This window comes from Cololabis saira, chromosome 11 (genome assembly GCF_033807715.1).
Source record: "Cololabis saira isolate AMF1-May2022 chromosome 11, fColSai1.1, whole genome shotgun sequence".
Lineage (NCBI taxonomy): Eukaryota > Metazoa > Chordata > Actinopteri > Beloniformes > Belonidae > Cololabis > Cololabis saira.
This window is the reverse complement of record NC_084597.1, coordinates 14,008,745-14,034,365: the sequence shown is the minus strand read 5'-3', so window position 1 is coordinate 14,034,365 and position 25,621 is coordinate 14,008,745. Positions and strand designations below refer to the sequence as shown.

The 25,621-nt window shown below is 40.2% G+C and overlaps 1 protein-coding gene across 1 annotated transcript in view; it reads left to right on the top strand.

Annotated features, from left to right (window-relative positions):
• lamc3 (laminin, gamma 3) overlaps nt 1–25,621 on the top strand; it is a 265,101-nt gene that overhangs the window by 146,107 nt on the left and 93,373 nt on the right. The window contains exon 10 of the mRNA XM_061733782.1: nt 16,687–16,885. Within this exon, the coding sequence (XP_061589766.1) occupies nt 16,687–16,885 (199 nt within the window). The remainder of the gene's footprint in view (nt 1–16,686; nt 16,886–25,621) is intronic.

Below are 25,621 nucleotides of genomic sequence, written 5' to 3'. Positions count from 1 at the left end.
TTTGCTTCACTCACAAGAGTTTCCTCACACGCAGCAGATGCTACCGCTAAAGCTTTCACAAAGCTTAATAATTCATAATTAATTTCTATTTAAGATTTAATTCCTCTTTCCACAGGAAAACTAAGGTTTATGGTTTACAACTTGTATCAACCTTTAGAGAGTGACATGTCTGCTGTTGTCTGTGTTGGTCACATGTACATAATTATTACCACAGGAAAGCTGAAGCCACTAAACTACACTTACTCTTTGTAAGCCGAGTTTACACATAATCTCCTAATTTTTATACCTAATAATACAGTGTCATGTACATGAGAAAACAATATTGACGAATTTATGGATTTCACCCTGTGATCGGTGATCGGCAAAATCGGGATCGGCCGATACTGGTTTTGGAAAATCGGTGATCAGTGATCGGCCCTCAAAATCCTGATCGGTGCATCTCTACCCACGAGGCCTTTTCTTTTAATCCATCCATGCCCATAAACCTTACATATCCTTTACGGCACACTACCTCAATCCTTTCACCTGAAATACCTGTAATAACTCATAACTCGCCCACATGAGATGCATTTTGGTATGCTGTAAAAATATCAGCATGCCCCCCCCCCCTGCAGACAAAACCTTTCAGGACCTCTATACTATTAAGTGAATGGATGCGTTTAATTTTTTTCCATTTATTGCCGTTTACTCATTTGCATATGTGATGTATTATGCAATGTATTCAACTTGAGGTATCTCACCAAACATGAATGAACATTTCCTTGATTATATTTTGCAGCCTTTCAAAAAAAAAAGCAAAACGTTAAGAGTTTCTCATTGGATAATTACTGCATGGATGATTATGTTTCACCTGACAACAAATTAGTCAAGAGTAGTTTCTCTATTCTTCTATGTTGGAAGACACATCCGGTAGACGTGGTTTCAGAAGGGCCAAATTATTGGGATACATCAAGCAAGGAAAACATCTAAGGAGATCGCTGAAACTACTAAAATTAGGTTAAACTCAAGGGATTTGGTCTAAAAAGCTATGTTGCCTTCAGAAAACCAATAAGTGAGGCTAATTAGAAAAAGGCTTCAGTTTGCTAAGGGGCACAATGATTGGACAAGGTCATGTGTTCTGAGTCCAGATTTATCCTGTTCCAGAGTGATGGACCAGGTTATGAAGAGAGGTGGTTGAAGTTATGTACCTATCATGCCAAATTCCTACTGTACAAGACCTGAGCAACTGCTGCAACCCCTGATCAAGCGGCGCTATGATCAGGGGTTGCTACAGTTGCTAAGGTCTAGATTCAGCAACACCCTTAGCCCTAAGAATAAGTTCAACTGACTACCAGAATATACTGATTGACTAGGTTATTTTATCAATTAATTTCTTCCTTCTGTGGTGGCACAGGCATATTCCAAGATGACGATGCCAGGATTCATTGGGCTCAAATTGTCATCCAGGGAGCATAAAATATAATTTTCACACATGGATTGGCCATCAGAGTCCAGACCCTTAAACCCCCTGAGAAACTTTGGGATGTGCTGGAGAAGAGTCTGAGCAGGGGTTGAACTTTCTAATCATCAACAAAAAATAAATGCAACATTAAAGAAGCTTATTGGAACCAGGCCGCAGCGAATGGGTGCTGTAATCAAAGCAAGAGTTCACATTAGAGTGGGACTTTTTTTGGACAGGCATTGTGTTATCGTGCACATGCAGGCAGCGCAATTTAGAATCAGACCGGTTTAAACGTTTCACATATCCAGCTTTTGTCCTTCAGACTGTGTGGTGGTCGATGTTTGAGCCTCACTGGGACTTATGTTTGTGCGAGGTAGCAGTGACTTGATTGGAAAAGTCTTGATTTAATTTGGTTGGAAGGAAGTCAAAACTATCTGATTGATAGTGAACTCCTTCCCAATTTTACAAAAGTTACGTGGGCATCTATCACTTGTGGTGAGGGCGGCTTTATGTGCTCCTGGCAAGAATGTCGGCAGCGGAACAGTCAGCTTCAGATCATTCTGACAGACTTGTGGAAACAAACTGAAAATCAAGTAGCACCAACAGAAACGTGTTCCTTCAAAACACATGCATAATTTATTTGGAATCGCCAAAAACTGCAACCATTACTTTTATTGACAGTTGATCTGTATATTTTTTTCTGTTAATAGTTTTGTCCCTAAGTTCCCATAAACAAAGTTCTGATTAAGACCTGGTGAACGTTCTTTTAACTTCAAGGTATTAAACATCAGGACATAAAAAGAAAAGAAAACCACACAGTTCATCTATTGACCACTAGGGGTCAATAGAAAAATAAATAAATAAATAAATTAAAAAAAGTCAAACTTTTCAAAGTATATAAACATATGTACAGCCAGATTAAAAAAAAACAAAAAAACAATTTTGATCTCCATAGCTAACTTTCACATCCACAATTGAGGGATCTATTTTTTGTTGTACCATATCAGACAAAGTTATATGAAATAACAAACGTATGTGTGATGATTAGCAGCCTACATAGCCAGGGGCTAGCTGTCATCACTTTTGCTGCAGTATTGATACATGAACTGTGAATAAAGACCTAACTGGGCATAATCATTATTTTGAAGGAATACGTTTTGTTGTGCTGTTCATATCACAAACAGACCTCTTTGGGCCAATCCCAATGTTCACCCTACTCACTACCACTAGCCCTCACTCACTACCACTAGCCCTCACCCACTACCACTTCACCCTCAAAATGAAGCCACATGGGGTAGGGCTTTGTAATCTTCCCTAGGGATTGGGACACCACTTGCTACGTCACTGCGTGGTTTACGTTCGGGTACGTAAGCGACTGCGTAGTTACGTTTGCACATACGTCACACCATATCAGGAAGCCGAGAGCTAAAAGCTGTTTTAATTACCGCTGTAGCGCTGTTAATATGCCACTTTATTAAGTTTTAATATTTTTTCAGGCGTAAAAGTAACCGTTAAGATCCCCAACCTGGGCTCAGTTTATCCAAATAACGCCTGTTAAGAAATTTGCTCCGATGTTTTTGGGGATGAGAAGAGCCGCCGGCTCGGGAGAACAGCAGCTCACGGCCGGAGTACAGACATGATCGCCGGGTCAACCCACGCCGTTGTCCCGGGGAGAAAGTGATCCAACGAACTGACCTGCAGCTCTGTGGCTGAAATAAATCATTTAGTAAGATAAATGTTGGTTTAATAGATGAAATCTAACAGTTGTAGCTGCCACGTTAGTTTGTCTGAATATAAAGTGAACCAATAAAAAATATAATATAATATATTATAAAGTGATAATATAAAGTGAATATAAAGTGAAATTTTCTCTGGCCCTCCAGAAGTTTTTTCAGATCTTGCCAAAATAAAGGCTGATTTATGGTTCCGCGTTAAATCGACGCAGAGCCTACGGCGTAGGGTACGTGGCGACGCGCACCGTACGGCGCGTGTCGCCGTGTAACCTACGCCATAAGCTCTGCGTTGGTATAACGCAGAACCATAAATCAGCCTTTATTCTGGCGAGATCTGAAAAAACAACGCAACAACGAGCAAGCGTGATTATGTATAATATATGTATAAATATTTCTCGCTAGAAATGTAATCAAAACGCATTTTTATGCAGAAACTAACTCAAAATATTAATTTTATTCACTAAAAATGAGAAATGTCCGCAATGTTTTTTAGTTTGATTCAGTCTGCAAATGATGACGTAAAGCATTCTGGGAAATGTTCTCTAGACCTCGGTCGGCGAGTCAGCATCTGAAATCCCTCGCTCTCAAGGGCTAGATTCATACCCCCTACCCCTCGTTATGCCCACTACCCCTACATGCAAAGAGGAATTGGGACACCACTACCCTCACGGGAACGCGCAAAATTTAGGGGTAGGGCTGAAAAGTAAGGCTAGAGGTGTATTGGGACTGGCCCTTCGACTGGCTCAGGTTTGGCCCAACCTGATCTCACAAAAAACCGTGAAATGCCCATGACCTCTCACCACTATGTTCCGTGGCATAAGCACGGAAATTGTAAAATTCAATGTGAGCACCACGGATATTGTACTGGTCTGGTCTGGCTTGCGTGCAAAATTGGGCGACTTTTGGGGCACGTTTAGGGGGGCAAAAATGCCCTCCTTTCGTCAGAAGAAAGAAGAATAATAAAAATTCCTACAGATACAATAGGGTCCTCGCACCTTCAGTGCTCGGGCCCTAAATATATATCTTCTACACTATTACACCACCAGCAGCCCAAAATGCTGGTAGAATGCAGGAGGAACTCCTGTTTCATGTTTTTCATGCCAAATTCAACCCAAAATCTGAGCATGCCGCAGATGTTCAAGACTCGTTAGACTAGCAGCGGTTTTCAAATCCTGTTCTAGCTGACGTGACTTGGACCAGGTGTGGTGTTCTCCTGCTGTACCCCCATCAAGGTTCAACAAGTCTTGTGTTCAGAGACCGTCCTCTGCATTCCTCTAATGTGCCAAGGGATCAGTTGAGTTACTTTTGCTGTTATGTTATTCAAAACCAGTCCGACCATTCTCCTCTAATGTCTGGCAAAAACAAAGCATTTTTGGCAAGTGAACTGCCACTCATCGGATGGTTTCTCTTCTTTTATCCATTTTCTGTCATTTGGGGATGAAAATTAAAGAATATAAGTTTCTGAAGTACTCAGACCAGCTCATTTGGCAGGGACAAAAATGCCATTTTCACGGATATAACTCTTCTCCATCATGATGTACAGTATGTGACTTTACAAGGCCACCCACCATAAACACATTTAGGAGTGGGTAGCTCAGCTGTAATATCAGCAACACTTCACATTACAAAAAAGTACAATATAATGTTTGTCTTTACTATGCATAACACTGGCTTTACATTAGTTCACTGTTTTTGTTGTGCCAGTGTGTGAGGAAGTTACTTTCTGCTCAAAATCCAGCATTAAATGTAACAATGTGAAAGAAGATGATGATTAAGATGATTAAGATGATAGACCAATGTTACTAATTACCTTTATTCTGATTGAGCCCATTAATCCGTGCTCATTTTTGATGTCTCCACCAAAACAACATTTGAAAATCTAGATAGAACATGACCCTGCAGATGCTGGTGCTAAACGACAGCAGCCTTTCCAGTCCCCCGGGGCTCTGTGACAGCGGTGACCCAGATCCTTCAGCCAAGCCACAGCAGAGAAGCTGTGGAGCTCCCAGCAGGGGTCTGCGGTGAGGCTCGCCATTTCAAATGTTGTTTTGGTGGAAACATCAGAAAAGACCGCTGCATTCGCTTGTCAACGGTTGTGCTGCGGAGCAGGAGGTGGAGGTCCGCTTGCGGAAATCTGTTTTGATTGTGACATCACCCAGAGGAATAGAATGCTAGAAAAACGATCTAAAAAATGTTTCATTTATTTCTCCTACACAACGAGATCAGTGCGATACCAAACTGAGACTTTGGCATATTTATCCTGGGTTTTATTTTCTTCAGAGTCAAGGGCCCCTGAAAATGTGATTTTTTTATCCTTTCTGTCTATCTTTCTATCTCTTTTCTGACTCTAATGTAATTCTCAGATTTTCTCAACTTTCCCAACTCGTTTTCACCTCAGGTTGAGGAACCAGACAGTTCTGTGTTTATGAAGTCAGCTTGCTTTAACTTTTAAATGGAGTTATGGGTCTCACACTCAAACCGCCCCCATTCTGGAGGCTTTGTGAATTTGCACCCAATCCAAATTATGCATGACTAAGTGTTTGATTATGTTATTAACTATGTAAAATTAGGATACGTGAACACATTAAAAGACGAATTAATACATTTTTCTTAAAATGATTTATTTTATAGACATGATTATGATCTTTTTTTTAAACAACAAAACTCAGATGTTAAACCCGTAATGCTTTGTGTACAATTTGACACACAACTTTGAGATCCCTGCATCACCCATTATCAAAATAATATTGAAAACAAAATATAAATAAATACATAGAAAAATGAATAACCCAAGGTAAAACAGTTATAAATCTGTTAAAGACGAACGTCTTTTTAAAATGTTTTTAATTTCAATATACTATAAACGATTAAAATATATATGTATATATATATATGTTTGTGTGTGTGTGTGTGTGTTAAACGCTCAATAGACGGCTCCAAACGATCAGTTGAGAAACTCCAATTAATTTGACGTCATTGTTGAATTCAACACAGAAGACAAGATGTACTGTAGCTCCATGAAGCTGTTTATGAGATTGTTCTGCAGCCTCTGGAGCTCATCATACAAAAAAGCATGCTTCATAAAATGAAAACATCATGGATCATGAGCATCCCCTTCACAAATCAATAAATCACCAACAGTGTCTTCAGATCTGCTGGAGGACAGATCACTTGCTACTAGCATCTATAAAACCATCAATAATGGTCCATAGAAACCTATATCAACTTCAACATTAACACTTATTTAAGTTGCTGAAACATGTTATTTCCCTTTGTGGATTTATGAAGAAACTGAGTTCAAATTTTAACTGATTGACTAATTCAATCAATCAATTGTTCAACTAACAACCAATTCACAAGCTACCTGAATCAGGTTTTATAAGACCCTTTTTCTGTTTGGTAAAGTTGTTTCTGGATTTTAATGATGTGAAAGAAAAAGAAAATGTTAATTCAAGGTCTGTGGAGCAGCAAGAAACGTAGTCCTATCTTCAGTGAAGACAAGCATGTAGGTGCACTTAAAATTTCACAATGGTAAATAAACAAATTATATAGTTTGTTTGTGGCTGCTTGCATTTATGGTTTACAACATGAATGCAAAGTACTTTTGAAACAGCAAGAATGATTTTCCACCATCCTTCAAAGTTGAACATGTTAAACATAAAACTGAAATAAAGTCATACTGGACAACATGACCAGAATAGGAGTAAATTCTGAACTGCTAGAAAGGAAGAAACAAAATTAAAGTGCGTCAAACCCCTCTTTTGTACAAAGATTAACAGTTTCACATCCACATCTGAGTCATGGACAATGCTGCAGTGCTTTCTGACATGACAGTGTCTCATACATAGAGTAAATACATATGTGATACATGTGAATGCATCTCCTCCATTTCAAATATAGATAAGATAAGACTTTATTAGGGCCCGAGCACTTACAGTGCGAAGGCCCTATTGTATCTGTAGGAATTTTTCTCTTTCTTTCTTTCTTTCTTTCTTTCTTTCTTTCTTTCTTTCTTTCTTTCTTTCTTTCTTTCTTTCTTTCTTTCTTTCTTTCTTTCTTTCTTTCTTTCTTTCTTTCTTTCTTTCTTTCTTTCTTTCTGTCTCACTCATTTCTTTCTTTCTTTCTTTCTTTCTTTCTTTCTTTCTTTCTTTCTTTCTTTCTTTCTTTCTTTCTTTCTTTCTTTCTTTCTTTCTTTCTTTCTTTCTTTCTTTCTTTCTTTCTTTCTTTCTTTCTTTCTTTCTTTCTTTCTTTCTTTCGCCCCCCTAATCGTGCCCCAAAAGTCACCAAATTTTGCACGCAAGCCAGGCCTGGCGAAAACATTTGATTTTTAATGGTTTGCATTCATGGATGTGGCAAAATGGCTCAAAAGCGCCCCCTAGAAAACGTTGTGCCTCAAGCCCCACAATACGGTTTGACGTACATGCATGAAAATCGCTACACACCTGTATAATGTCGCAACTTAAAGAAAAGTCTCTTGGCGTCATGGCCGAAACCGAACAGGAAGTCGGCCATTTTGAATTAATCGTGTAATTTTGGCGCAATTTATGCCATTCCTTCGGCAGTTAATACGGCCCGAACCGTAATGTGCCCCCAAGTGTGTTATACATCAAAATGTTCGTCTCCATCCTGCGACTACGCGGATTACTTTTCTCTTTTAAATGCGTTACCGTGGTGACACTAGACGCCAAAAAAGCGCGCCCCCCCCATTCATCTGATTGGTCCATATTTGATAGTTCCCCAAAAGTCACCAAATTTGGCTCAACAGCGCCTCCTATAATACTTTTCTCTGCCATAACTTGTGAAAGGGTTGTGATAAAGACATGTGGGTGGTGTCATCGGACTCGGTATTGAGTCCTTGACCTTCATTGGCCTGAATTAGCCCTGCCCCTTCTTCTGATTGGTTATCCCTATTTTCTGACTATAACTTTTGAAGGGTTTGACATTGAGAGTCGTGGGTGGTGTCATCGCACTCTGTATTGAGTCCTTGAGCTTCATTGGCCTGAATTAGTCCTGCCCCTTCTTCTGATTCGTTCGTTGATATTTCATACTTCCTAACTTCTGCAGTAACTTTTGAATGGTTTGACATAAAGACTCGTGGGTGGTGTCATCGGACATGGTTTTGAGTCCTTGGCCATAATTGGTGCAAATTATCACGCCCTTTCTTCTGATTGGTTGTCCCTATTTTCTGTTATAACTTTTGAATGGTTTGACATAAGCCCCTTTCACACAGAGATTCCGCAATATTGGTGTAAAGAAGTCCTGCCAATACGCCGCCTTTGTTGGTTCACACAGAACCATACAACGCCGGCATAACGCCGCTCCCGTCTGTAAATTCACACAGCATGCCGGCGTTCCGCAATCAGAGGCGTGACGACAGCGTCAGCGCTGGCCCCGGCTGGCCCCGGCATGCCGGCTGTGTCATTCACACAGACCCCGTTTCGGCTCTGTGAGTACCTCCGCTGCCGGCTTATTGGTGGGGCCACTTGGCCCCCCCATTCCGCCTCCGTGACTTTCACACAGAACAGCGAGGCGGCTTAAAGGCGCAACGTTCCCGCCTCGAACTGGCTGTGTGAAAGGGGCTATAGAGTCGTGGGTGGTGTCATCGGACTCTGTATTGAGTCCTTGACCTTCATTGGCATTAATTAGCCGTTGACTTAGTGTGATGTCAAGGTTAAAAGAATTTCAACAAAACAAATTGCACATTTAACAATAGCCTGGTAAAATTTATATATATATATATATATATATATATATATATATATATATATATATATACATTTTACCAGGCTTTACACACTAATATACACACACCTGAATTGCACAAGTCCATGGGGGCAGGAGTTTTGGTTGAGAGTGTCTATGTCACCTTAAGTTAAGGGCCATGATTGCTCTAGGAATAACATGTTTTTAAGGCTGTTTGTCCTGGTTTTCATGACTGATTCTCTTGCCTGATGGCAAGAGCTGGAAGTGGCAATGTCCGGGCTGAAATTAGTCCTTTTGAAATGTCTATTGATTTCCTGTGGCATCTGGTGGTGTAAATCTGCTCCAGGTTGGGGAGAAGGAGGCCAATTGTTTTCTCTGCTGCCCTGATGAGTCTGTGAACTCTTTGTAAATCTTACCATGACAAAAAAATGCATAACTATATTAAAAAAACGTCTTAGTATAACAGTACCTTCATTGAACATGATAATGGGGGGAGTTTTGCTTATGAGTAATTATTAATTATTGTATTTCTACATTGAAAGGGGTATTGTGAAACTAAAGTTTAAACAGCTATTCAAATTGACATGTTATTGAATATTGCACAGGTTTTTGAGTGTTTTGTTGTTTGCACAACCTGCATTGTTAGCCTAATGGTTTTTGAATGTATCCATTTATGTCCTAATCACTTTTGTAAGTAATAACAAATGGTTGTGCAAAAGCTCCTACCTCTTTTAAACCAGAACTTTATATTTATGTAAAAACTTAATGATGATCATTTGAAAACATACTTTCAAAATTATGCTTCAGTTCATTCATGTTTTTGGACATGAGCATAACACAACTTTCTTAAAGCCACTCTATGTAGAAATACAAGTTCTGACCACATTGGGGCAGACAGATCTGTTTTGGTGAGAGAAAATCCATTGACAATTCTATACTAATGAGTATAGACAGTCCAGCATGCCTTTTATAAAATCAGCTTGTTCAACTAGAGATGCACTTTATCGTGTCAGGGGCTGACACATGACATTTCTTGTGATATGCTCCCCCAATGTGGTCAGAAGTGTTAATGGTACATTGAGTGGCTTTAACTTACCACCATAAATTTGAATTTTTTTGGAGGTCAAGACTTTGACATGGCCATGAATAATCCATTTTAAACCCTTTAGTTGTATTTGTCATTCAATTATTTATTTATATATCTTTTTTTATTATTCAGCTTTTTCAATATTGATTTGTTGGTGATGGATAACTCAGTATGGTTATATGCACATCTAAATCGAGCTATTGGCAGTAATCGAGCTAAGGATTTAACTGGATACTTTCCAATAAATCTGAGTATACATGCGTGGGAAGAGAATCGACCTATTGAGTGAGGTGCGTTCGACTCTGTGACTCTAGGTGGCACTACATGGATTAGCGTTCTTCCAGTTAGTTAAAACAATTAGTAAACAGGACAACAACACACCGAGATATGGACGCAAAACGATGCAGCAGCTCTGTACGTCTCGTACATACTAAGCCTGATCGTGTTGCACGTAAAATGCACGCAAAGTATTCCCCTTCTTCGACTTTCTCTTAGTTTATGTAAACGTACTGCCTTTACTGTTGCATGACTCAATTTCCACTTTTTTTTTGCTTTCTTTGCACCCTATGGCCATTGGATACTAAAATTAATTCTCTTTTTTTCACCTTGAATCAAAAATTGATTTTGAATAGAATCATGACCTAAAATGATCGACAAAAAACCATGTGATGGCTTAAGACCCAGAGCGATCATTTCCATAGCAACAGCAAAATATTTTAATCCTCTAGCATTTGCTTTGTGAGATATGAGATAAATAATGTTAATAAAACAATAATTGCACAGATAGCAGATAACACCCACGCATGAATAATTTTCACTGTTTATTTCCCTTTTTTGTTTAATAATTTTTTTAATAATGATTCATTACTTAGGAGAGGGCACTGTAAGGGGAACTATTCCTTTGGTGGTCTATTAAGGGTGTGAGTAATTATTCCTTGTTACCTCTTTGTTCACCAACAAAGAACCATACAAATCAAATAAAAATCTCAGCATAATAATGGCAGGCCAACTCCATCTGAAGAACAACTGCTCACAACCATAAAGCAGCACTGAGGGAGAGTATTAGCTAAGCTACAAAATAGCATTTCTGGCCTCATTACCCACAAAGATGCAAGGTATGTGCAGCACATATTCCTTATTAATCATTTCAAAAGTAATATCCACTGACTTTTATTTTGTGTGAACATGAGTTTCTTACATTACTCATTATTATGTTGCATCACTCCCTAAATGGATGTAATTACCTCTTGTTCATTCTCCCCAAATACTGGCTCTACTGGGGCGGTCCTAATGCAATAATAATCATCTGCTGGGAATTGCTCCTCTCTTGAATGTCGATTGAATAGTGTTTCTCTGAGTGTCTCACTGGTGAGAACACATTTCATAAATTGGCAGTCATGCAGCATATCATAGAGGAGGATGCTGATATCCCATCTACATTTACACTTTTACTAAATTGTTCCGAAAAGTTTTTGAACAGTGATGTGGAGCTGCAGAGGCAATAAAAGATAGTTAAAGGTTAACAGAACAATATAAAAGGTATATGAATAATTCATTCATATTATGACAATAATATGATATGCATTTGCACCATCACCAAAGCTTACACTTGCATTAACCACTTTATGCTATGATTAAGTCTAGTTTGAAATTGTGTGAGACCTCCATTCCATGCTGAAGTAGGATACCTGGTCCTTGGTTTTGTTTACTGTGCAAGGGTACAGTGTGGTTGTACATGTGGAGAACACAGAACACAAAAATAATGCATATATGTGGCAGTTACATGGATTAGGTAAATTTGGTATAACTGAAAAATTGGGTCGGACTTTCTGGCACAATACTTGACTGGTTTGAGTCTTAAAGAACAGGGACTAATTTGTGTCAATAGGTAACTTTACATTTGAATTGACAAAAAATACAAGTGGGGTTCCCCAAGATTCTATCCTGGGACCCCTCCTATGTAACATCTACATGATTCCTCTAACTCAGATAATGAAAAACAACAATACAAGTTACCATAACTATGCAGATGATACAACTTTACGTTACAATCTCACCAGCTAACAATAAGTCCATACAAGCGCTGAGTAGATGCATAGAACAAATTAATGAGTGGATGTGAGATAATTTACTCCAGCTGAATAAAAACAAAACATAAGTAGACAAAAAGGAGAGTTTAAAGGAGCTTGAGGCTCCTTTTAAGAAATGAGACTCGCTAGCGCCACCCTTCACCACGACGGCCGTTGGGGGTACTGCAGCCAACAGTGAAGCCGGCACAGGAGAACGGGGAGAACGTGCATGCAGCGTCATGTGACGTCACATCCGCAGCCCAGCGCAGGAAATTCGGGACCGAATTGCAGCACATTTTGCAGCACACAGCCTGTTCCAGGCAAAGGAGAGATACACTAGAGGGCTAATTATTTTGGGTTTGGAACGCTTCATCTGACATTATTACTAGAAAACTTAAAATGTATACAGATTTTTTTCATAAATCTTGCCACAATCCGGCCTCAAGCTCCTTTAATAGTCAGCACACAGTCAGAACCAAACCCGGAGAAGCAGCATTCAGCTTTTATGCTCCACAGATCTGAAACAAACTTCCAGAAAACTACAGGAACACTGAAACCCTCAGTTACGAAAGGTCTTTCTGTTTGGAGTTTGCATGTTCTCCCCGTGTTCCCTCGGGCAGCTAATGTGAGCTACCCTCACAAAAACATGCACCAGTCCTGGGCTATACATGCCCCCTCTGGCCAGCCGGGGCGCCAGATGGGGTGAGGAAGATCTGGCCGGAATAACGTGATCCTTCCACGCGCTACATCTGGCCAGAGAAACCCCACCCTGTCTGGTGAAAAGAAGCGGCCTGCTCACTCCTCAGGTTAAGAAGGACCTGAGCTCAGTGCAGGGCCCTCCTGGGGTTGGTAGAGGGGAGCAATGCCCAGGACTGACTTAGGTAGGAGCACTGGGTGAAAAATTGAGGGAAAAAATCAGGGATAAAAATATTTATCTGATGGCATCTATTTGAAAAAAAGATTATATGAGAAGATAATTAGGCAATTTTAGTTTTCTTTCCTGAAGCATCCACATGCGTATTAACACAATGCCAAGAGGGAGAAACATATGCAGTGGTCCAGGCAATTTTTGTGGGTCATCAATCTGGGAAAGATAATAAAACCATCTCATAAAAATATGGATTTCAACATTCTAAACTCAGGAACTGGAAATAATTATAGGCAGCTTCAGTCTCCCCAGGAGCTTAGATCCGAGTAAGTTTACCCCAAGGTCAGAAGATGCAATGCTCGGAGAGGAACAACAATCCCAAGAGCTACAACTCAGAGCCTGCAAGCCTCACTGAACATGTTGAATGTTAAAGTGTACAACATGGAAGCACGACTGAGTTTTGCAAAAATGCATCTGAACAAACCACAAGAGTTCTCTGACAATGCCCTATAGACTCCAAATGGAGTTCTTTGGCCTTTATGCCCAGCACGATGTTTGGATAAAATCAAAGCTAGCATTTCAACAGGGATTTTGACACCTCACACCCCCGGTCTAGTACAGTGGATGATGATTTCTGGTAGTTCTGCAGCAGAGTGCCTTGGAGTCATTGAGTCCACCATGAAATTCTTTGTTTACCAGACCATTCTGGAGGCAAATGTGAGGCCATCTGACAACACTTTAAGCTTAGTCAAAGTGATCAAGCAAAGGGAAATGATCCAAAGCACCCCAGCAAATCTAGATCAGAGTGGCCAAAGAAATCTGCGGATCAAGGATTTGGAATAGCTTTGTCAAAGTCCAGGCCTCAGTTCAACTGGACCTTACATAAGCAAAATGCCCAAAACTGAATGAACTGAAGCAACGTTGTGAAGAGGATTGGGCCAAATTTCCACAACGATATCGATGATAGTGTTTTTCCTGCTTTTATGCTCAATATTAATTAGGTTATAAAGTAAAAGAAAAAAAGTGATAATGATATTGTGTAAAAAGTTGATATGTTGTTTTTCTGTATGCAGGCACTAAAACCCATGATGATCAGGTGGATATTACTGTACAATGTCATGACCTTTCATGTAGCAATTAAAAATAAATTGTTAAAAAATTAATAATACATTTGAAATGAAAGTACCTAAACAGATACTATTTTCAAATTGTATAAACAGATGATGCATTATGAGATAACACTTCTCATCTTTGAGATATCATTAAATAAGACATTATTTTAGTGCATCAAAAAGCCGATTTAACCGCAGGTGAGATCAAAATATTCATCGGTGTAGCTAAGGACGAGAGTGGGTTGTGTGTTTGCGCCGCTCAAATAATAGAAGTGCGTTCCTGGTTGAGCAGATATTGGATGATCAGGCAGCTGAATTGCTCTGAACGATGCCAAGCGAAATCACCCACTCACTTCCATAGACCTCTAAAGCCCCACGGGAGCTTAGGATGTTCTTCACACACGATTACACTGAACAAAACACGATGGCAAACCCAGCTAACCGTCACTTTTTTCCCACTCAATCAACCACATCCATATCATTAAGAAAATGTAAACATTGGTTATCCCCTTTCCCCCCCCCCCCCCACCCCCAATATCAGTATGGGTTTTTTCAAAATGATTTTTGTAGCACACAGCATGAAATGTTTAAAAACCTCTTGTAAAAATTGCAGATTTGAAGATGGGCTGTGCCATTAAATAGATAGAGTTACGCAAGTTGTATTTTTTCCCTTGATAAAATCTAGATTAATGTGTTTATGTGCATCCAATACCAAATACCTTATGTATACTATTGATCAGGTCGGGTGATGCAAATTAAAAATCTGTATTGATATCCTATGTTGCTTACAAAACAAAACAAGGCTATAGTAACACAGCACACCATCTTTAGTAGGACATTTTTTTTCAGTTTATGAGTTGTTACGTCATGTGAAAAAAAACACAGGCCATTTTCATTTCTCAGAGTTTTACATTTCTGAGTACTGAGAGGGTTAGCGTTAACTCAAATCTTGATTTGAGCCTGTCCGTTTATGTATTTTGAAGTTATCCATGTGCCTCTTTGGGTTTCTTCCACGTTGTCTTCCTGAGGTCCCAAATCAATCATGTTAGATTTGGTTGATTAATTATCTTCACGACTGAGATTAGGCCATCATTTGTCTCTGATTGGCCTTATCACAGTGGCATTCTGTCCAGGGTTCACCACCTGTGACAGCTGGGAAGGGTTCAACCACTCCCTAAACCAGCAACCCTGAACTGCAAAAAGAGGGTAAAGATTGTCTCAGTCGGCAAGGTTACTATAGAGGAATCTTGACCAACTTTTCTTTATGAGAGCTTCAGTTCATTGAGGTTTGAGGACACTCATCCATGCATCGCTCTCCTAAGGTCCCACAACATTAATCCAAGATATGAAAGCGCATTAGCGGGTTACAGAAAAGCATTTATAGGTTAACACGCTTGGTAAAGGCAGTGTTTAAAAGTACCGACCATGACTACAATGTATGCTTCAGGGCTTTTTTTCTTTTTACTTTTGAAATTGTGTAGAATATGCAAACAGTGAACAAAAAAAGAAAAAGTAGAAAACACTGAAGAAATGTTTCAAATCAAGTCATTTTCATCTCACTTATCTATTTGGTAAGAAAATGTATCCAAAACCTTCTGCATGCAAGTAGTTTCCACTATGTCCTTTATTTTACATGTCCATGTTGAGGAAAGCCAATATTTTTGCCTATTTTCCTAAACTAAAAGCAACTTTTGTATGCTGCTCTTGTAGGTAGTTTTGAGGGTGGGTGGTGGGTTATCCTTTGGTAGCTTGTCTTTGAAATAATCTTAATGTGATGTAAGGAGTCAGAGATGAGTGGGTGAGTAATTACATATTCCCAACAGTGCTCTGTTTGAGCCCATAAAGCCAATACCTGCCTTCATCTACACACACACACACACACACACACACACACAACACTAGGGATATGGGCGGTATGGACTAAAAAATGTATCACGATAATTTCTGGCTATTTATCCCGATAATGATAAAATATGACGATAAAAAAAATACTAATTCAACTCCACCTGTGTAACTATAAACCTATCTCATCATCATTTCTTTCTTTCTTTCTTTCTTTCTTTCTTTCTTTCTTTCTTTCTTTCTTTCTTTCTTTCTTTCTTTCTTTCTTTCTTTCTTTCTTTCTTTCTTTCTTTCTCTTCTTTCTTTCTTTTCTTTCTTTCTTTCTGTTCTTTCTTTCTTTCTTTCTTTCTTTCTTTCTTTCTTTCTTTTTTCTTTCTTTCTTTCTCTTTCTTTCTTTCTTTCTGGCTGGCTCATTTCTTTCTTTCATCTTCCTTCCTTCCTTTATCGTTTTTATCGCGAGATGGCAATTTCTTACCGTGGGGAATTTTTTTGACGGTATATCGTGAACGGTAAAATATCGCCCATTCCTAACACACACACACACACACACACACACACACACACACACACACACACACACACACACACACACACACACACACACACACACACACACACACACACACACACACACACACACACACACACACACACACACACTGCAAGAAAAAGAAAGGGAGTTTAGAAAAAATCTACAAAAACAGTTACTATCTCAGCAAAGTACACCCATGGGCCATCTGTGTGTATTTGTATTTATGGCAGAACAGTGGTACAGACCTCAATTATATCACTGACTCTGCTCACATCTAACATCCTCCGCCTCCCTGCTAGGTAAATTCCTGGGTCACCAAATCTACAGCTACGGCCAGCCTCTCTCCATCATCTTCACCTCAGAGACCCCCGAGCTCCTCCCCGACCACGTCACCCTACTCCTCCAAGGCTCTGGATTCAACCTGTCAGCCGACCTGTCACCCCAACCAGCACCCCGACACGATCCCAACCTCACCCCGCAGCACACTTTCATTGCCAGGTATGAGGATGGAGGCGGGGAGCTGTCAGTTTGTGAGTGCATGTCTGTTATAAATGACTGTCGAAGTGAATACTCTCTGGAAAATATGAAAGACTCAGCGCAGCTTGGTTGTCAGATTTTGCGCCTCCTCTCTGCATCTGTTCCCCGAGTAGTTCTGCTGTACGTTATATTTCTAGTCCACAGAGAACAGACAGCTCGGGACACCCATGCAGTTATTAGCTCTCAGCCACTTTGATTTTGTTTGTCGTGGTCCCAGCAGAATGCTAGGATATAAATGTGGTGATGAGCTAAACTCCCAAATGTGCTGGCTGTCATATAAATCTGGCAGATACATAGCTGTTGCACTGCAGTCCCATTTATTCATGGTATGGTGTGGTGAGTTTGAAAGTTAAAGAAAAATCACATTATAATACATTCAAGTGACAAATAAGTGTTACACAGAGGTGAAATGAGGGTGGAAATGAAATTCATCCATCCATTCATTGGCAAGATGGCACATATTGGTGCAGCAGATCATGATTCTCCTCCACAGTGCCTTCTTAGCATGTATATATGTTTTTATTGAGCAACACTACGGCTAACCCCTTTATACACCTGTTAAAATCTCATACTATCCTTTTTCAGCTTGAACTGGTTTTGGTTCTGGAGCCAAGATAGATCTGTTTTGACTTTGGAGTAGTTTAGGAGTGTTTCCCTCCCTCAAATCTAATGTCTTTTATACATAGGTACTAGGGCTGGGCGATATGGACCAAAAGTCATATCTCGATATTTTCTAGCTAAATGGCGATACTCGATATATATCTCGATATTTTTTCTGTGCCATAATTGGGGTTTCCCCCAAAGCATTATAGCATAGCATCTCTGTTAGCTTCATTTTTTTCTGAGGCAAACCCTTAAAAAAACAGTCAGTTTTAATACAAAGCCTCGTGCCAAATGTCACACAGGTTCCTTTATTAACAGAGGTCTGCACAATATCAAAATGTATAAAACAAATGAAATAAAAATAAACTGCCTGCATATAGAGAATAAAAATGCTTCTTGAATAAAATAGAACAAATATCCCTTTCCTGCATAACAATTAAATTAAAATACACTGTGCAATTAATACAATGTAGACAGTAACAGGCAGACTTTTCCACTGAGGTTGACAGTTGTGCAAATAACAAAACATTTGTGCAAATCTCAAATAAAACATTCAAGTCAATTTGTCACAAAATAAGCTATATCAAAATAAAAAAAAAATAAAAATCAATTTTTTTTTTTTTAAATCGATATAAACGATATTGTCTCGTACCATATCACGTTTGAAAATATATCGATATATATTAAAATCTTGATATATCGCCCAGCCCTAAGTTCAGTTAACATTTGATGAATATAACAAGATAAAACAATAGATGGACCGATGAGGAGTTTCAGGTCTCGTTGACAAATTAAGCTGATGAAGAGGTCGAGTGGGGGTTTTCTTCTCAATCTCAATCGCTACCACTGCTAGGTATGTTAAAAAAGCCAACAAAAATCCAAGTATCATCACTTTTATGTTTACTTTTTTTTCATCCCTTTCTTCTTTTGCTGCGTTCTTCTTTTTCTTCTCCTTTTATGCTTCTGGTTGTTTGCGAACAGCAAAAAAGGCACATTACTGCCATCACGTGGTCAACTGTGTTGTTTGTTTGGTGAATGGTTCTTGTGGGGAGAAAAGTCGGTCTGCCCTGTTAGAAATGCATCTAGAGTCTTTTTGGGGCCAGCATAGCGTCGGTTTTCCTGACTCTGAACTGGTGCTCTCTTAGACACAGTTGGCTCTCAAAGGCTAGGCACTGGCAGCCTAACTTAGCATCACTTAATTATAGTGCAAACAGACCATTACATTTGCTTTTCTCCACCTTGACAACATACCAAAGGAAACAGCTAGGACACCCCAGGGTCTGTTTACTAGGCAGTAAGAGACAGGAAGCAGAAACACATTGGCCCGCATCCTCAGATGGTGTATTCATGAGGATAAAGAGGTAGCCAAACAAACTGCTGCCACCTAGTAGCTTCCTGTCAAACACAAATTTATCTCCAATAAAAGGGACAAAGTAAGGTTCCAGATTTTTATAAATAAACACATTTCGTATCTCCAATCACTTCACTGAATACATTCATACCTGAAACAGCTATGTTTGGAAGCTACCCAGTGTCATTTTATAGAATGTTTGCCTTACTATAACAATACAGGTTTATCTCTCCATCAAACGATCAACCACTAAGATCCACTCCTACGGACAGAATATTTATGCTGTTTGACTGTGGAGGAAGCTGGACCTCTTGGAAAAAGGCAAATAAAATGAATTTTTTAAACATCCCTTCTCTATAATGTTTGGAAGGGTAGAGGAGGATAAAAAGCTAGAAGGAGGACCAGGTGAGAGCTCTCTTTGAAAACTAAGGAGGTGTGTAGAGCCCTGATGGAGGGTACGGTTGGTCTGTGGCCTAGGGGTAAGGTCATATTGCCGTTAACTGGCCAACACAACTGTATGAAAGCAGTCACAGCTGGGAAAGGAAGTAAAACCATTATTAAAGGGGACCTATTATGGCATCTACCTATTTTAAACTGGCCTTGAATGTCTTAAAAACAAGCCTTTGATTGTTTTTGCTAAATAAATTAGAAATTCAGCCTCTGAGCCAAGTCTTTATCTTCCCATTCTCTAACCTCATTCTCTATGCGGGATTCTGAGTGGGCGGAGCGACTATGATAATGAGGCTCTGCGCTGATTGTTTGCCTGAATGATGCGATACACCGCTACAAAAAAATGACGGAAGCTCCGGCCGGCGGAGTTGTTGTTGTTATTCCGGCCAGAGTTAGTTGTGGGAGTGTTTCACGCACCCCGTCGTTACGTAACGACGGGAGCAGAATCTGAACGGCTCGTAAAAGCCAGATCACACTGGATGGCTCATACGGGCGGCTACAGAATTCGGTTGCTTTCTTCCTTCTCTGAGTTGGCAGGCTGAGGACAGACCACTTTATATATGTTAAAGCAAGAAAAAATGTGTTTTTAATAATAGGTCCCTTTTAATTTCTTCTCTGACAGGTATACCAGTTCTGTATTATACCTTTCGGGAGCATGTGTAAGATTTTTTTTGGCATCCTTGATTTATCCTAGCTTACTAAATATGCAGCAGTAACAACATATGTTAAAAGTATAACGCTCATTCAAGGTTCTATAAAGGCTGGGACTGGTTTTCTCCATTCATCTGTCTAGCTTTTAATGTGGAAAACCTGTTTTTCTTTTTCTCAAGATTCATGCAAAAACAGCCCCCCCTCTGACTGGATTACCTCGACATGTTTACCTTCACCTGAACCAATCTCGCTCTGAATGTCTAATTCAGCAGGCAATAAGGCAGCATTTTCCTCTTGAATATTAATGAACCTTCCCTGGCCATCCTAGAAAAAGAAAAATTTTATACCAACATGCTGCACATCCTCAAGTGAAAAACTGCATATTTGTCTACTTTAACTGCTTATAACACTGGGCTTTTAAACACATCAGGCATTAGTTAAAAATATGCCTTAATTGCACTTACAGTGCGAAGGCCCTATTGTATCTGTAGGAATTTTTTTCCTTCTTTCTTTTTTTTATTTTTCCGACGAAATGAGGGCCTTTTTGCCCCCCTAAACGTGCCCCAAAAGTCACCAAATTTTGCACGCAAGCCAGGCCTGGCGAAAAATTAGGTTTAGGTATTATGGTTGTTATGGTTTGCATAAATGGGCGTGGCCTAATGGCTCAACAGCGCCCCCTAGAAAACTTTGTGCCTCAAGCCCCACAATATGGTTTGACGTACTGTACATGCACGAAAATCGGTACACACCTGTATCATGTCGCAATTTTAAAAAAAAGTCTCTTGGCGCCATGGCTGAAACCAAACAGGAAGTCGGCCATTTTCAATTAATCGTGTAATTTTGGCGCAATTTATGCCATTCCTTCGGCAGTTAATACGGCCCGAACCGTGACGTGCACCCAGGTGTGTTATACATCAAAATGTGCGTCTCCATCCTGCGACGACGCGCATTACTTTTCACAGTCAAAAGCTTTACCATGGTGACGCTAGACGCCAAAAAACACGCCCCTCCTTCATCTGATTGGTCCGTATTTGATAGTTCCTACTTTCTGCCATAACTTTTGAATGGTTTGATATAAAGAATCGTGGGTGGTCATCGGACTCGGTTTTGAGTACTTGACCTTCATTTGCATGAATTAGCCCTGCCACTTCTTCTGATTGGTCGCTATTTGATAATCCCTATTTTCTGGCATAACTTTTGAATGGTTTGACATAAAGAGTCGTGGGAGGTGTCATCTGACTCGGTTTTGAGTACTTGACCTTCATTGGCATGCATCAGCCCCGCCCCTTCTTCTGATTGGTCGATATTTGATAGTCCCTATTTTCTGGCATAACTTTTGAATGGTTTGACATAAAGGGCCAAATCCACAAAAGGATTGCGCGGCTTTTGCGGCCGCTAAACCGGTGCAAATGAGACAAAAAGAGAGCGTCTAATTCACAAAGCACCCGCAAAGGGCGAATTGCACCACAAACTGCGCTGCCAAGCCAATAGTGTCATGGTGCGCCTGTGCCATTTGCATGCATGTAAATTAGATAATATTCATACATTCGGCGCAAAATTGCCCCCTTTCTATGCAAATAAGCCTCATTGCAAAAACCGTCTAATTCACAAAGGCCAGCGCTATTTGCCACACGCAAAAATAGTGGAGCAAATACCGTCTTTTCGAAGCGTGTATTAACTGCGCGCAAACTCACTCCTTACTCCCCCTGCGGCTATGTTTCTCTCTCTCTTCAATATCATTCAAGCCTGTGTGATACTGAATGATATTAAGGGTGAAATCTACAGTCAGACATGACTGTAGTACACAGTCAGATCAAGTGAGGTTGTGGACTTACCTCGGATTTAAAAATAAAAATAACAGGACGGAGTTCAGGATTCATCCATACAGTAAGGGGCTGCTTTATTACAAACAATTCCACCATATAAACATATAAATCTAGAATGTGTGTGTTTAACAGCTGACCTGTAGTTGTGTGTAGCAAAACACAGAACATGAATTACCGTCAGATCCTGATCTGGGGCCTCATCTATAAAGCTTGCTTGCGCACAAAAAGGGCCTGAAAGATGCGGCGACGCGCACTGTATGGTGCGCGGGCCGCGTAACCTACACCGTATGCTCTGCGTCGATTTAACGCGGAACCATAAATCAGCCTTGAGCAGCACTGAGGGAGGAGGGAGGAGCGGGGCTCCCATCCCGTCTTCGCACAGTGTCTTGATGATTTACAGGCTGAGCCTAACGTTAGTTGTTAAACTGTAAAAAAAAAAAAAAAAAGGGGGGGGGGGACAAAAGCATTAGTTTGAAAAGTCCCCCGTTTCCAGTGGAAATTGCGCCCTTGCGCCTCACGGCGTTTTATTTTCACTCGCTTTATTTTTTATTTCTGCAGTTTTCATTATGGACCAATCTGTGTGCTGAAATATGGAAAACACTGGAAACAGCTCCACTCACCTACTCAGACAAGGGCAAATTGCACTCAGCTGCAAAACTTTATGGGCGTGTTTGCGCCAGCATATCATTAGAGCAAAATCTTTTGGGAATAGGACCTTAAAGTGGGGCAAATTGCGGGGGCAAATTGCGGGCGCAAATGCGGCGCAATTCACAGCGCTATTTGCGGGCGCAATCTATTCTTTGTGGATTTGGCCCAAAGAGTCGTGGGTGGTGTCATCGGACTCGGTTTTGAGTCCTTGAACATAATTGGTGCAAATTAGGCACGCCCCTTCATCTGATTGGTCGATATCTGATAGTTCCTACTTTCTGCCATAACCTTTGAATGTTTTGATATAGAGAGTTGTGGCTGGTGTCATCCGCTAAATGTCCAGGCCTGAAGAATCTACATGCAAGTCATACAAGCGCTTCCACTGAATGTGCACAAGGGTGCGAGGGCCCTTTCATCGCTGCTTGCATCTTTAATTTCTCATTGTAACTATTATTATTTTATTATTTTTTATTTTATTTTAATTTTGTTTTCATTATTGTCATAGTGTTATTTTTCTATTATGCTTTACTTCTGCCCCAAACAAAATCTAGAATGGTGTGAAACACTTCCTTCCTTTTTTTGCCACCCCCTTATTAATTCTCATTTGGAAAAAGAGTTAGGGTTGCATGCTGTGTGCACAAATAATTTTGCATGTTGGTAGTATTTCCTCCCTTTGACAAAATATCCACTTGGGAATTATTGCAAGTTTCCTTGTTGTTGTCTTTTTTACTGAAATGTAACCAGACTTTCGAGCATTTGTATCGCTTGGGCAGCATGTTTTACTATTGACTGCTACGCACGTTGCTATGCAATATGCATCCTGACATTATTCGTGCACACTGGAATTGAAAAGGGAATCGTTTTTCAAACAATTCCAAGGAACTGAAACACTGTGAAAAACTGGTTCTCAATTCCCGTCCCTACCCATGCCTGACTCCAACAGGGATGACTTCACCTGCAGCAGGCTCAGAGATGGGAGATCCAAGTGTAGCTCTGCTGGTGCTCTTTTCAGTTCTGGCAGAACTTGTTTTGGATGCCATTTCATTTGCGACACTTGAGATGAGGATGTTTGAACACATTTAATAAGAATGAATATAGTCATTTCAATTAGCGTCATAGGCTTTTATGATATAAATCAGCCAAGGTAAAATAGCTACCTGACTAACATGAAGTGGGTGTGTTCCAGCTGGTTCCAGCCCTGTTTGTTCTGACCATTTGCATAATGGCGTTGAGCACAAAGACACTCCTCAGAAAACCTCTGGGTGACATCACAGGGGGGTTGTCCACTTCTTATACTGTCTATGTTCATAACTTGAAGATGAAGAGAAAGGTATTCCATCACATACGAGTAAGTTACATCACCAATGTCTAATGAAAACAAACATTTTATCACCATTTCAATTATGTCATTATTTTATTTAGGCTAACTAGGGCGCAGACTTGGCGCAAGGTGGGCGCAGACTCGGCGCAGAGCAGGGCGCAGAGCAGCGCGCGCATCGCGTACATATTTGTTTGCAAGTTGCTTGGTGACCGAAAACAAATTTTGCGGTCTGGCGTCGTTTTCCCACTCGTTTGGACATACAGTAGCTACAGCTCGGTTTGCAAAATGTATTTGTCCCTGCTTCAAAGAAAAGCCCGGCTTTAGTTCTTCTTCTGAGGAGGAGGAGACGAGCAGCAGCAGCAGCAAGGAGGTCTGGGTCCATGAAATCCTCATGAGTAGACAGGATTTGGGGGAATACAGGCTTGTTTGGGAGCTACAGCTCCATGATGACCAGGTCTACTTCAGGCTGAACAGGGAGCAGTTTGACAGCCTGTTGGGGAGAGTTGGAGCCTCAGCAGGATCACAACCAACTTCAGGCTTCATCACTGCAACTGAACGCCTGGCCTCCCTTCCTCTCCTTTATAGATCTGTCCCTCAAGTTTTTCCATTTTTTCTTCAAGTCATCCACTGTTAATAGTTAAAAACATATTTTATTAAAAAACTTTTCTGAACTATGTCGTTGTTTTTTAGCTCATGTCAGTTATCTAGATTTTTAGATATACTGAGTGGACATTTAGTAAAGTATGTGCTTCAGTTTACAAAAGTTTTGACATGTGGTCTTTTCATAACCATATATTGATAAATGTTTCAATTGATCCTGATATGAGGCATGGAAATGCTATATTTTATTTTAAACTAACATTTTATTGTCGAAAGAGCACTCCCGCACACCTTCTTCTCACCGTACTAGTATTTAAACACTATAAACACTAGTACGGTGAGAAGAAGGTGTGCGGGAGTTTTCTTTTTAAATTGGCTGCAGCTTTCCATCTCCGACGGACCTTTCTGCAAATCCGGTGTGCTAAAAGTTTTCTACTTCGGATTGTTAAAAGAGCAAAAGAATATCACATTTCTACCACTTTTAAACACACCTGGTATGTCCAAACTTGCGCGGCGGCAGCACATACACAATGAATGGGAAAGCCGGCGGCGGCTTGCCTATGTGAAAGCCCCTTTAGCCTCATCAGTCACTTTCAGGTTAATGTCATATGTAAAAAAAAGTATTCCAACAGGAAGTGATTTAAACACAGAAGAAATGCTACACTGAAGGTGTCAGCAGTGTTTCAGCCCACACCACTGGCTTTGGACGTATACAACTTCTTTCCAAATAAGTCTTGACCCTATTTCAGCTGAAAGTCATTCTGGGAGTATCACTTTCAGCTTGACAAAGATAGGATAGGTAAGACCTTAGAAAGGTCAGCTGTCCAGCACAGATCCTCACAGCCATACACACTCCTAAAAGTAATTAAGATCACAACCTGCAAACTCTACTGAACCAGCAACCCTCTGTGATTCAGCACTACGAGCCACCTCGGGAAAGAATTTTGATTATTTTTTAAATACAGTGTTTTATTTTCACACACAGCATGTACAATATAGACAGCTCTATTTTTTGGTTTACTTGAACTTACAAGAAGGGCATTTTGTATCCATCTATGTTGCACTCCTGTAACAGTAAATTATGTGTTGAGCCCTTGAGCTCACATGCCAGGATGAAACTCAATGTTTTTCCAACTTGATGACAATTTTGAGTTTGAATTGAATATTTGCTTTAGCTTTTTAACAGCTGTAGTCTTAAATATCTGAGCAGTTTAACTCACTGACATGCTGTATAATGGATAATATTG